This window comes from Gopherus flavomarginatus, chromosome 2, assembly GCF_025201925.1.
Source record: "Gopherus flavomarginatus isolate rGopFla2 chromosome 2, rGopFla2.mat.asm, whole genome shotgun sequence".
Classification (NCBI taxonomy): Eukaryota; Metazoa; Chordata; order Testudines; family Testudinidae; genus Gopherus; species Gopherus flavomarginatus.
In genome coordinates, this window is record NC_066618.1 from 52,246,748 (window position 1) to 52,260,958 (window position 14,211).

The 14,211-nt window shown below is 40.4% G+C and overlaps 1 protein-coding gene across 3 annotated transcripts in view; it reads left to right on the plus strand.

The window, feature by feature from the left end:
- GLCCI1 (glucocorticoid induced 1) overlaps positions 1-14,211 on the plus strand; it is a 115,639-nt gene that overhangs the window by 31,097 nt on the left and 70,331 nt on the right. For all 3 annotated transcript variants that reach the window (XM_050938629.1, XM_050938630.1, XM_050938631.1), the window contains exon 2: positions 1,795-1,946. In XM_050938629.1, coding sequence (XP_050794586.1) covers positions 1,795-1,946 — 152 coding nt within the window. The remainder of the gene's footprint in view (positions 1-1,794; positions 1,947-14,211) is intronic.

Consider the following 14,211-nt stretch of genomic DNA (forward strand, 5'->3'; position numbering starts at 1 on the left):
ATAGCTAGCGGCACCTCATCTAGACCTACAATTCCCCTAGGAACACAGTGCTTGAGGGAATTGGTATATTTTAGCTGAAAAGATACTTTTAGATCTTCTGTCCAAATATTGATTGCATCTGAGCCTGTGGCATCTTGTGCTCTCCCTACTTACTCTTCTAATTGAATTAGATGTGATATGATGATTCCTGGTGGTGCTCTGCCTGTCAGGGTCTTGGAAGTTGAAGGTACTCATTGATAATCATTGGGATCTCTTTGAATGGAATGAGTGGTGTTAACTTAAAGTAACTCCTTCTGCAAGATCCCAAAAATAGCCCTCGTCCAGACTAACCCGCGGCATCGGCGGGTTAAAATCGATTGCTCGGGGATCGATATATCGCGTCTAGTCTGGACGCGGTGTATCGATTCCCCGAGCGCGCTTACATCGATTCCGGAACTCCATCAATCCGAACGGAGTTCCGGAATCGACACGGAGAGCTGCGGACATCGATGCCGCGCCGTCCAGACTGGTGAGTATCTCGATTTTAGAAATTCGACTTCAGCTACGTTATTCCCGTAGCTGAAGTTGCGTATCTAAAATCGATTTTAATTCCTAGTCTGGACGTGGCCATAGAGTGTGAGGGCTGGTCTAACACTGAAGCGGGGATCGATGCTCTGAGATTGATCCGAGAGTGGTTGATTAGCAGGTCTAGTAAAGACCCGCCAAATCAACTGCAGATTGCTCTCCAGTTGACCATGGTACTGTACCTCCTGATGAGAAGAGTAAGATAAGTCAACAGGAGGCTTTCTCCCATCAAACCCCCCCACTCCCGCGATGTAGACCCCGTGGTAACTTGACCTAAGGTATGTTGACTCCAGCTATGTTGTTTACGTAGCTGGAGTTGCATAACATAGGTCAACTTACCGCGGTAGTGTAGACATAACCTGAGTGACACCTTGTGATCCACTGTGTGAAAGGCAGAGCTACTACAGGTCTTAGACCTCTTTCCACTGATGTGAGCTCACCTCACCTATATGTTGTCTGAGTGCTGTCAGATAGGGCATGTCTGAAACCTAATTTAAAAGGATCTATAATTTTGGAGATGTCAAGGTTGTTGAAGTTGTCCTGAATTCAGAACTTTATCAGTGACCTTTTTGTTTAAAAAAAAAAAAATTACTGCTCAGATTTCAGAGAGGGTTAGTCACACCTTACTTTCAATTAGAGACCTAAAGGAGGAGCATTATTCCAGGAAAAGCTGGATGAAGCCACAGAAGAATATCAATAGTCTCAAAACACCCAAGGTAGTAGAAGGCTGGAAATAGTGAAAGTTCTGCAGTGAAATAAAAATGGGAACAAACTGAAATTAAGAAATAAACTTGTCACCATCATTTTATGTTTATAAAGAAGATAAGTTTATATTTTGTATATTACTCATTTAAGGTTTCCATAAGATTCTTATGGAAATCTTGAGTACCTATGGTGCAAGACAATATCTGAGTGCTGGGTGATGGTGGAGAAAATCCTTTGATTTTTCCCAAAATTTCTTCTTAGGGCTTGAAAGGCTGCTTTATTATATATTAATCTTTTAAAAGTGGGCTACAAAAATATGAATTTGGCAATTTTAAATACGACCTTAACTTAAAGGGGGAAATGGTTTTGGTGTGAGGACAGTCTTCAATTTAAACGAAAACCATTTTGCTTAAACACCTTTTTCCCATGCTTAAAGCTAAGGGTAAACTTCTTTTTGTTTTACCTGGCTTGTTGTTATGTTTCATATCAGATCTTGAATAACCTTTTTTATTTTTTTTTTTGCAGTGGACAGGCCAAAATCCCAGCAAGTTAGAACCTCTGGTACCATAAGGCGAACCTCTTCTTTGGACACAATAACAGGACCGTATCTCACAGGACAGTGGCCTCGTGATCCCCATGTACACTACCCTTCATGCATGAAAGATAAAGCTACTCAGGTAAAATCTATAAAATCACAGGACAAAAATTGCCTGATGAATTGGTCTGTCCCTGTTTGCATTTTATTATCTTGTCCAAAATGTCAACTAAACTCTCTGCAGTAGAACAGCAGCTTTTCTTTCAAAATCTCAGCACAAATACATAATTCTGAAAAAATTAAGGTATGATAATGTTTTTGTAAATTGCTGGTTTAATCTTACTAATATATTGCATAATTCAGAATGTTTCTGTGCTTGTAGAAAGTAAGTTTTCAATAATCCTTCATCATTTTAATTAATAAGCACATTTAAAAATATAACTGAGGTGAATTTCTGTCAGTGGCAAACTAGTAAATTATGAATAGGTGCTGTATTCTTTTCTGCAACCTTAATAAAGCAGTCCTCTTGCTGTTGTAATTTTTGCTACTCCTGAAAGCAGTGAATAAAAGGAGAGCTTCTAATATCTATTAATATCTATTAATTACTTACAGTATTGGTGGTTCTGCAGTTCTTCAGTTCATCTGCAAATTTGACACCATCAGCTCAGGATTAAACAAAGACTGTGAATGGCTAGCCAACTACAAAAGCAGTTTCTCCTCCCTTGGTTTTCACACCTCAACTGCTGGAAGAGGGCCTCGTCCTCCCTGATTGAACTAACCTCGTTATCTCTAGCCTGCTTCTTGCTTGCATATATATACCTGCCCCTGGAAATTTCCACTGCATGCATCCGACGAAGTGGGTATTCACCCATGAAAGCTCATGCTCCAATACGTCTATTAGTCTATAAGGTGCCACAGGACTCTTCGCTGCTTTTACATTTTTAGTCAAGCAGTTTCCATTAATAGTAATGGGAATGGCATTGCTTAAGCCCAGTGTAGGAATCAGTATTTTAGTGGTGTGTATTATGAACATTTCAAAGCAAGCCATAGCTTTTGATTTCTGGTTCAAGTTCATCAGGTATTTTGGACCAAGAGGATTAGTGAATACTATTGGTGCAAATGTTTTTCTAACATTCAGAGGTGCACTGGCATAGTAGATTATCCAGCCTATTTTTTCTGTCCTCCACCTGGAAATACCCTTGACTATTCAGGCTAGCAAGTGGCGAATTGTGTTCAACATAACTAAATTTAGACTTGGAGGAAAGAGCCTAAAGTAAGAACATCTGCTAAATATGCAGATGTTACATCGTGCTAACCAGGAATCAGAATTTACTCAGGTTAACCCAACTTCTAAAGGCAGGCCTTCAGAGTCAACTTTGTAGGTCCCCAAGTTTTTACCTTTAAGACAGTGGTTCTCAAACTATGGGTTGGGATCCCAAAGTGGGTCGGGACCCTGTTTTAATGGGGTCACCAGGGCTGGGATTAGACTTACTGGGGCCTGGGCTGAAGATGAAATCCAAGCCCCACCACCCATGGCCAAAACCTGAGGGGTTTAGCCGTAGGTGGTGGGGCTCGGATTACAGGCCCCCCTGTCTGGGGCTGAAGCCCTGGAGCTTTGACTCTGCCCCTCCCCCCCCAGGGCATGGGGCTTGGGCTTTGGCTTCACCCTCCCCCCCCACCCCCAGGATGGTGGGGCTTGGGCAGGCTCAGGCTTGGTCCCCCCCTTCCTGGGGTCATGTAGTCACTTTTGTTGTCAGAAGGGGGTCGTGTTGCAATGCACTTGGAGAACCCCTGCTTTAAGAGAGAAGTCTTGTTCAGCGTCTGTGGAGAATGTTTAGTGTTAAATAGCTTGTACTTTGTTTGGGCTTCAAAGGACTCCATGTCCATGATAGTGCTAGCCTGACTTCATGTCTTATGTACCAGCTTACTATCCAGGCCACTGGTTGTATGTCTGAATCCCATCACAGAATCAAGTAGGAGTTTAAGCTGCTAATCCCTTTTTTGTATGAGAGCTGCTGTTGCTGATGTCATTGATGAATAGGCAGTTTAAAACATCATCTTGATATTTGGTTGAATTTTGAAGTTGGCCAAAATATTCTGCAGTACATTGTATGTTGGATGTTATAAAAGCGAACATATTAATGAGCCATCATTCCATGGGAATGGAGGCAAGAGTTAAACAAGGCTTACAAACTGTTATGAATTTACCGGACTGAACAAAATGTACTCATCCACTCTTACTATCAGAGCTTTAAAAATTACCTGACCTCTGATTGCAAAAGAAGTAATCCCACTAGCCTGGAGGAAAGATTTGTTGCTGTGGCAGCCCTTGTAATTTAATAGAACAAATGTTTGTGTATTGAATTGAATTGTAGTAGTTTATTTTTAATTTAATATTTTGTAACTTCGAGTGCTTGTCTCTGTTTAGTGCATTTCAGGTTGCTTATGTGCCCAGGACCAGAGAGTTTTTTTTTCCCTTGCAGTGTCTGGTCCACACATGCACCCTCACTCTCCTCATGCACCTCACTGAGGACATAAAAGGCGCTGCCAGACTGCCACCATTTTAGTTTCTTCTTACAGCTTGTGGTCTAGGATGGAGTTTCAGTGTTCTGCTGACTTCTTTGGCTTTTCTTTGTAAATAGTTCAAAAAGGTAGTCTCAGTTCTTTTAGTCTAATTAGTGAGCTAAATTGTTAGGTTTGGCTTCCTTACTTTGGGACTCTTCCCCCCTCTCCTCAGGATGGATTGATTCAGTCCCCTCTTGGAAGCTGTGAGAATTTCAGGCTTGGCCTCCCTGGCCTGTAGGCTCTCCCTCAGGTTCAGGTGTCTTCCCTTCCCTCCTCTTCGGGACTAAGGAAACTTCCTGTCAGGCCTACACTCTTCCTTTTTGGGCTGTGCTTGTTAATTCAAGCCAGCTGTGGCATCCAACGGCTCCTCCCTAGATTGATGACACTTTTTACCATGGTCCTCTCCCCTGGGTTGGGAGAGCTCTGCAGGCATTAGTGTTTCCTAATGTCTCTGGAGCCCGTCTCACTAGGACCTCTGACTTCTTAGGGTGGCCTAACTTATTTTGCCTTTTGGTACCTGGTGATTTACACTGAGCTTACCAGTGAGGGAGAAAGGTCTAGCAGCCCATATCACCAAGCTTGAACAAGGAAATCATTGTAATTTGCGTGGTTTCACATTTAGGAGTCCTCGTTTCCTCTGACAGCAAAATTGTTCATTAAAATAATAGACTTCAGTGATACAGACTACTCTGCTGAACATGACTGTGCAGTTGTCCGTTGTCAAGCCTCCAATGTATTCTTCTAAATTAAGAGCTTGACAGCTTGTACAATCTATCAATAGAAGTTTGTTCAATAAAAGATATAACCTCACCTACCTTGTCTTTCTCAATGAACCTAATAATGAAAATTCCTTGTTTCTACCTGATTTCCTGTTTCCTTTAGACAACTTCAGGTTTCCAATGTTTAAGTTATTTTCTAGAATAAATGTGAATTCAGCAACTTCCAGATTTTCCATGAAATCGTGGAATGTAGATATTTCTGCACCTACTTTGCATCAAATTGTCAAAATGGCTGGTTAGTGTTTGCTAATATATTAGATACAATATGGTTGACTAAAATCATTAAGGCTTACTCCTTGTTACATAGATGCAGTGGGCCAGGTAATGCAAATTTTTTCTGTATTTTTGATTTTGTTTTTAAATAGAAATTGCAGTCCTACTGTTGAAATGTTTCATGGAGAACTGGTGCTTCACTTCTGAAAAATAAGGCTACTAAGATGAATTTGATTGTTGAACTTGACTCTGAATGGTTATTGAATCTGAGGGTTTGAAATATCAGATCAGTGCTGAGTGTATTTACTTCATTGGCTTTCATTTTTAAAATACTCTTTTATTGGTATCTTTTCTAAGGAAACAACTTGCTATTTTTCCCTTCTCATTTCTGGACTTCCTCCCACTCCCTAAAACGGAAAAGGATAGAAGACAAGTTTCAGCCTTCTTACTGTAAACTAAACTTAGCGTCTTCCAATTGGAAGTGTCAGCCAAGCAAGGAAGGTTAGCAGATAGAAGGACAAAAATATTTTCTTCCAGGGAAAAAAAAGGAGGGGAGGGAGGGATTGAATGTATGAACACCTAACTACAAAAGCAAGATGTCCACCAGGCAGACCAAAAGTAAATAAAAAAAAATTACTCGGAAATCCTGTATTTTGCTTTTTCAGTAGACACTATTTGTGGAGCTGAAGTAAATAATTTGATATGTTTCTATATACCAATCCATAATTGACTAAAATAAAAAATAAAATATATATTTTAGTTATATAAATGGTGACACTGCAGGGAGGTATTACATTTTTTCTGTACAGGAAGGCCCCCCCAGGAATGGTGCTGGAACGAATGACACACATGCATCCTAAAAACAGAACGAAGACTGTGCTGAGACCTCCACATGATGGAAGTGACAAAGGATAAACTTGGATATGTAGGGCAGTTTGATAGGGAGAGGACTGATTTCTGGGAGAACAAAAGACACAGCCCTTTTCTGGGCAGCCTATTAAGACATGGCCTCTGTGAGCTTATTGTCAGGCACCACAGCCTTTGTAATGTATGGTTCATCACTTGTAGTGTAGATTTCAGCAGTGATGTCTATGCAGCACAGAGTATCAAAGAAAATAATTTTCTTTCTTCTAAAGTAAACATTACATTAATAACAGTAACTATAATTCAGTTGTTTCTCTCACTGTTGATGTGTTTTGATGTACTTCACATGATTTTCTCTGAGAAGGAAGTGAAAAGTAAGCGGAACCTGCAATTCTAAAGTACAACAACCAGGGATCACAGCCCTTTCCATGTCGCTGATGTACTACATATGGTTGTCCATGCTGGCAAAGAGATGTCTTTGTCCTTGAGGACATTTGGATACCTACTATTATAACGGGTCTGCTTGTTATGATTTTTTAAAAGAATAACTAATACATTTTGAGTTTTATTTCCTTAATAGATGAATAATGTCAATGTATAACAAATATAGCATCATTCCTAACCATACATCCTTAATGTGCACTACACTTTACAAGCTTAGCACCTTAGTGGGTGGTAAAAATGTCTGTGTCCTGTCTACACTAGTATTCCCACTGTTGCTGGGCCAGTAATATTGTAACAGTGGGAGATTTTTAAAAAATGGTAGTGCAGAATTGTGTGGTGGTAGTGTAGAAAAGCCCACACTACTTTTTGTAAATATTTTTTCCCTTCTTGTAATTCAGGAAGTCCAAATAGATTCACACTGCTTTTCAAATGATCCATCTTCAAAAATGAAATCCACTTTGCTCGGTATGTGAGAGCCACTTTCTCAGTGATCTGTTCAATTTTCCATAAATCTTGAAAAGCTCTCCAGAGGGCTGACGCCTGTGGTACATTATAGTCAACATTATACATGAATGTGTATGCAGTGGTGTAGCCGTATTGGCTCCAGGATGTTGTTGGGTGAGGTAATATCTTTTATTGGACCACCTTCTGTTCGAGTGCATAGTGTGTCTCTTTCTCACTAATGAAATCACACAAAAAAAGATAAAAGACAAAAACATATTGTGTGTGTGTGTGTACACTTCACAAAGCGACCATTTTATATCTGATCTTAGTCCTTATCCTCAAAGGAAGCCTGCACAATACATTCAAAAGACAAGCCTGGGAGCTTAAATTCATAATTTTGCTAGATGCTAAACTCATGCATTGCATAGACACTGTGTTTATGGCTTATTACAAATCTATGACATGCTAAGCCCTACTCCCCCTTCTCATGCCTGGAGGGGAGTTAACACATATTGCAAGGAACCATTCAGGGTGAAGTGACCTGTTAAGTAGTTATGCTAAACAATCTGTTCCACCTTGTATTCAGCTGTGACTTTCTGAGTACACTTCCCAGACCTGAGGAGGAGCTCTGTGAAGCTGAAAAGTGTGTCGTTCTCAGCAACAAAAGGTAGTCCAATAAAAGACATTACTTCATCCACCTTGTCTCTCTAATTATATATGAATGTCTAATTAGGTATGTGGTTTATTCTTCTGTTCTTTGTTCTGTTGGTGAATTTAAAAAATGGGTTAGTCTCTTCCCTGCCCCCCACTCCACCCCCCCCCCAACTTTTAGTATGAATGTAGAGGACACAGATAAAGAAAGAAGGCTTCTCTGCTATGCAACAGGGTCTCTCTTTTGTGCATTCAGTTGCTCAAGATTTCAGAGAATTTAAGATCAGCGTGATAGCTGTGTCAGCATTAAACTCAGCTCTTAATCTTTTTCCTACTTGGCTGAGGAGCCTTTCCATAAAGGGGAATAGTCCATTTTTGGAACAGCTTCATAAAGTGTATTTTTAAAGTTTTAAAGTTAATGCCATCCCTTTCTGAAATGCAGAATTAATTGACCAATCACTGAGCAAATACATCTTCCTGCTTTTCAAAAGTGAATATTCTAACTAAATATCTTTATATAAATATAATGCTCAAAAGATGCCCAACTGACACTTCACTGGTCCTTTCCTGATTGAATTTAAGGTCCTGATCTGCAAGGCACTTTCTTGCCTATGATGCAGCATGATCAGAGTATTTTTGCAAAGGTAGCTTTATTAGTTTCTGTGATTCCTATGCTAGCCAGTGTCTTACAGCCCCTACCTTTCAACTCTCCAGGACAGCTATGGCTTCATAGAAATGTTTTGAGTAGAGTTGGCTGATGCTTACATCTCTTGGTTGTAGGAGGTCTATTCTTTCTAATGGCAGAATCCCAGTGAGGAATACTTCATAGAAGGAGATCTGATGAAGCCTGATAATGTTCAGGCCTAAATGCAAGACATTCTTCTTTCATAAGATGCCTCCCCGTTTGTCTTCCCTTATTCCTTCTGGAGGGATCAGAAGTTAAAAGGAGTGACCCAACTGTTCCTCAGTTCCTTCTTATCCATTGAAGCAGCAGCGAACTCTGATTGCATGATGTGTCCTAAATACTTCGTCAATTTTACTTCTTTTTTTCTGACTTTTCAAAACGATTTTGTTTAATTATGACAGGTTTCTTTATTTGAAAGAACAAAGAAGAAATGGTACTTCTCTGGTATGGATATTTTCTGGATTGCACAAGTGGGAAGGCTGCCTTATGCGCTCCTTCTGGCAGGGGAGTCTCGTCAAACCCAGTCAGCTGAGTCTGGCAATATGCAAATCCAGCATCTACTTTGTAGATCTGCTAGCCTAAGTAACTTTTGCCTGGCTTAAGAGTTGCCCACATCCTCCATCTTAACCAGCAGAGTGTGCCCACTCTCAAGTTGTTGTAGAGTTGTCTATGGCACAGAGTTCCTTGGGTCAACCTAATTCAGCTTCAGGGGTCTGACCACATTGGATCTTCTGTGCTCACTTAACATGATATTGAGATCTTGGTGCCATCAACATTTTACAGAGATCCTCAGCTTCCTCTAGGTTGACCTAATTTGGAGCCAAGATTGTGGCACTGAGGTCCCCAGAACCCCGTGGATTAATCTAACTAATGCCAACGTTCTGTTACATGGAGGTTGACAGAGTTCAGGGCCTAGGAACTGACACTGTGGTCTCTTATAAACAACTTTGATGAAGCAATGGGGTTTCCATTCTACATGTCAATAATCTTTCCACAGCAGTCTGTGCTATCTGAGTCTGGTGCAAACATTTTGGTCCCATTAATTGGTTTAGCACTTGCTTAAAGTAGTCAAGTGCTATTCTAAGTGGGGCTGAGGATCCGGCACAATTGACTGGTGAGCCACTTACAGTGTGTACCAAACCTATTTCAGCTATGTGTTTCTAGTATTTACTGAAAACCTATCTAGAAATCCAGTATTTTGGTAGATGAATCCATCAAAAATAATAAATATTTAGTCCTATCTTTGGCTTTTATGCCAGCACCCTATAGTGCACAAGCATCTCATGTTAGATTGGCATAGCAAGGTCTCTAATTGAGTTCATGGAGTCTGTGTTTTTCACCATTGGTTGGTTGGTAGGGAGGTTCTGTTTTGTGCCTTTATGAAGGGGGCAGGGAAAGATTGTGCATGTGAAGATGTGTTTTGATGTGCTTCGCATCTCTTTACAAAGACCTAGTTATACTACCAGTCTGTTTTTGGATTATTTTGTTGATTCTTTGAAATATTGGCACCTTGTTAATTGGTATTGAGAGATGACAGTGTATTTTACTCTAACTACTGTATAGTGTATTCATCTGTTTATAGAACATGGGAAACCAGAATTATAACCAAACTAGTGGACATGATTGAACAGATGGCAACCAGTTTATTTAAATAAACTGTTCAGTGTTGGCTATTAGCATTGGATGCCACAAGGGATTTTGTTAAGGTTTAATCATAAAATATATAGATTTACTTACATCTTGATCTTCAAATATGTCTCCCTAAATATACAAAAGTGTCAATGACATCAGAACAGTTGAGATTTTTTTTGTATGTTTGTGCACCCAAGCTGTGTCCTGTGTGGTAAAGTATTCCTAGAGCTCTCTGCACAAAGGCTGTGTTTAATTTTGGGGCTTCAGATGTCACTGACTCCTACCAACAAGTGAGAACCTACTGTATTTGTCTCATGACTAGTTCAGATTTTTCCATCATTGTCCCATCTGTATTCATGAATTTTGTTGTGCTTGGCTGAGCAAGGTAACAGTTTGGTGCAGAGAAGTATTTTCTAGAAGTTTTCAGTAATTACAAGGAACATATGAAAAGTACAATGGTTTAACAGAGAACCCAAGCCACCAATAAGAAAATATCTTTTTTTTTAAAAGTTTCCTTGAACAGTGTGTGACTAGTGAGAAATAGGGAAGAAGAGGAAGAGAAATATACTTCTCCTTTACTCCGCCACGTTTTCCAAGAGCTGATATTTTACCACACACTTAATATAGTATTTGCTTTTAATATTTGATTCTTTAACCAGTTTTTAGAAGTAAATTGAAAAATGGCTTCTCTGTGATAATGATAATTTCAAACACAGTATCAGTCACATCACAAATTCTTTATTTTAAACTAATTCCATGTAAAAGGAGAATTTTGGACACCCACTGTACTTCCTTGGACTTCAGATCTGACTTGGTGTGAAACAGTGATCACGTAATGATCCTGCAATGTGATCAGATAAAACCCGTGGGTTCAGGAATGTTGTTTGAAGTCTGTGAGACTACCCAGACATAGGATTCTATGCTGCTGGATCAGACTGCAGGATCAGGACACTAGTGAGTTATGTACTGTCAGTTTCTAAATATCATTGGAAGGGAAACAATTAAAATAAACGTTTGAAAATTTTCTTTACAAGTGGCACCTTAGATTTAAACTAGAAAAATGTTTAAATATAGTGTAGCTTTGTGTTTTCTTTGAGCATTACAGCATAAAAAATAGTACAGTTACACTTTGGTTTATTCAGCTTCTGTTAACTTTCGGTTTCTCATACCCAGCCTTGGTGTTTTTTGTTAAACTTCAAACAGAAGTAAGGTGATTGGGTGCTCTCTTCAGGAAACTTATGCTGTTAAACTATGCATTGTGCAATTGATGTTATTCCAAGTCATGCAGAATTCTTTTTATGCACAAATAAGTAACTGGTTAATTTAGACTAACTTAATTTGTTGGGGAAGAGTCATCATGGTTTTTGTAAAGGGAAATCATGCCTCACCAATCTACTAGAATTCTTTGAGGGGGCCAACAAGCACGTAGACAAGGGGGATCCAGCGGATATAGTGTATTTAGATTTTCAGAAACCCTTTGACAAGATTCCTCACCAAAGTCTCTTAAGCAAAGTAAGCTGTCATGGGATAAGAGGAAAGGTCATCTTATGGATTGGTAACTGATTAAAAGATAGGAAACAAAAGGTAGGAATAAATGGTTAGTTTTCAGAATGGAGAGAGGGAAACAGTGGTGTTCCCCAAAGGTCTGTAGTGGGCCCAGACCTATTCAAATCGTAAATGATCTGGAAAAAGGGGTAAACAGTCAGGTGGCAAAATTTGCAGATAATACAAAACTACTCAAGATAGCTAAGTCCCAGGCAGATACAAAAGGATCTCTCAAAACTGGGTTACTGGGCAACAAAATGACAGATGGATTTCAATGTTGTTAAATGCAAAGTGATGCACACTGGAAAACATAATCCCAACTATACATATAAAATGATGGGGTCTAAATTAACTGTTACCACTCAAGAAAGAGATCTTGGAGTCTTTGTGGATAGTTCTCTGCACACTGAGTGGATGTTTTCAGCGGCAGTCAAAAAAGTGAACAGAATGTTGGGAATAATTAAGAAAGGATAAAACAGAAAATATCATATCTCTATATAAATCTATGGCACTCCCACATTTTGAATACTGTGTGCAGATGTGGTTGCCCCATCTCAAAAAAGATGTATTGGAATTGGAGAAGGTTCAGAAAAAGGCAAAATGATTAGGGGTATTGAACAGCTTCCGTATGAGAAGAGATTAAAAAGACTGGGACTTTTCAGCTTGGAAAAAAGACAACTAAAGGGGGATATGATAGAGGTCAATAAAATCATGACTGATGTGGAGAAAGTAAATAAGGAAGTGTTATTTACTCCTTCTCATAACATAAGAACTAGGGGTCACCCAATGAAATTAATAGGCAGCAGATTTAAAACAAACAAAAGGAAGTATTTTTTCACACAACGCACAGTCAACCTGTGAAACTCTTTGCCAGAGGATGTTTTGAAGGCCAAAACTATAACAGAGTTTCAAAAAAGAACTAAAGTTCATTGAGGATAGGTCCATCAATGGCTATTAGCCAGGCTGGACAAGGATGGTGTCCCTAACCTCTGTTTTCCAGAAGCTGGGAATGGGTGTCCGGTGATGGATCACTTGATTATTACTTATATTCATTCCCTCTGTGGCACCTGGCTTTGGTCACTGTCAGAAGACAGGATACTGGGCTAGATGGACCTTTGGTCTGACCCAGTATGGCCGTTCTTATGTCCTTAACATTCAAAAATCCAATATCAGTTTTAATAACAGCCAACATCTGTTAAAGTAACCTCTACTCTTGATGTCCCCTTGTTGTTGGTTTTTTTTTCCCCCTTTTCCCTATCCTATAAAGTTTAAACTTCCTAACAGGGCCTTTCATATCTGTTCAACCTAATCTCTGACTACATCATTTCTGCCCTCTGTGCACCACCAGTGCTGCTAGCCCATTTGTCCATTTCTTCCCACAAGTTTCTCTGTGCCATTCACCATATGGCACACCACTATATGGAATGCCCTCTTTTTCTGATCTGCCAAGATTTTATTTATTAAAATCCCTCCCTATTACTCTGTTATAAGTGACCTGATCATAATTTAAAAAAAAAAATTCCAAATCTGGAAGCCTTTGCAGAATGATAATTTTGGGTATTTACACAATATATCAACAAACACAACATTTAAAGTTATTTTTTAATTCATGGTCTTTATAGAGCTCCGTAAAGAGAGACATATTGGATGTTGGAAATATACAGAAAATGTTGCTACTTAATACTGTTTTTAAACTACAAAAATACAAAGGAAAATGTACAGCAAATAATGATCTGTAGGAATGGGATTCAGGGATTGTGTATCCCTTGTGACAATGATGCTGATTTCTGCATGTTTGTGGGATTTTTGCAGTTCTTCGAGTGCTTGCTCATATCCATTCCAATTAGGTGTGTGCACGCCGCATGCACGTCCGTCGGAAGATTTTTACCCTAGCAACACTCGGTGGGTCGGCTGGGCGCCCCCTGGCGTGGCGCCGCTATGGCACCGAATATATATCCCTGCCGACCCGTCCGCTCCTGAGTTCTTACCACCCGTGTCGGTCGTTGGAACAGTGGAGCGCAGCTTAGCTAATCTACACCTCCCTAGCTTTTCACTCATTCTAATACTTATTATGTATATAGTTTATTCTCTGTAGTTAGTTAGTGTATATAGTTCAGAGTGTTGGGGATTAGCCTTTTCCCTCTCTCTGTGCCCAGGCCCATGCCTGGCTCACCGGGTTTCAAACCGTGCTCGGCCTGCCGCCAGCCGATGCCCACGGGAGACCCCCCACGACTCCTGCCTCAAGTGCTTGGGGGAATCCCACCTTGCGGACAAGTGCCGGATGTGCAAATCGTTCAAGCCGTGGACAAAAAAGGAGCAGGACTTTCGCCTTAAGCAGCTTCTAATGGAGGCAGCCCTCACTCCTCCACCTTCGGCACCGGCTGCCGGACAGTCCGCGCTGGGGAGATGTGCCTCATCGGCACCGGAGAGCGCCAGCACCGCGAAGACAGCTCGGCACCAGCTGTCACCGGCCCAGAAACCAGCCTGGCACCACTCCCTCTCCCCGCGTGCCAAGAAGCTTAAAGCTCCTGCGGCCCCACTATCTGCACCGCAGTCTGAGCAGCAATCTAAGTCAAGATACCCGG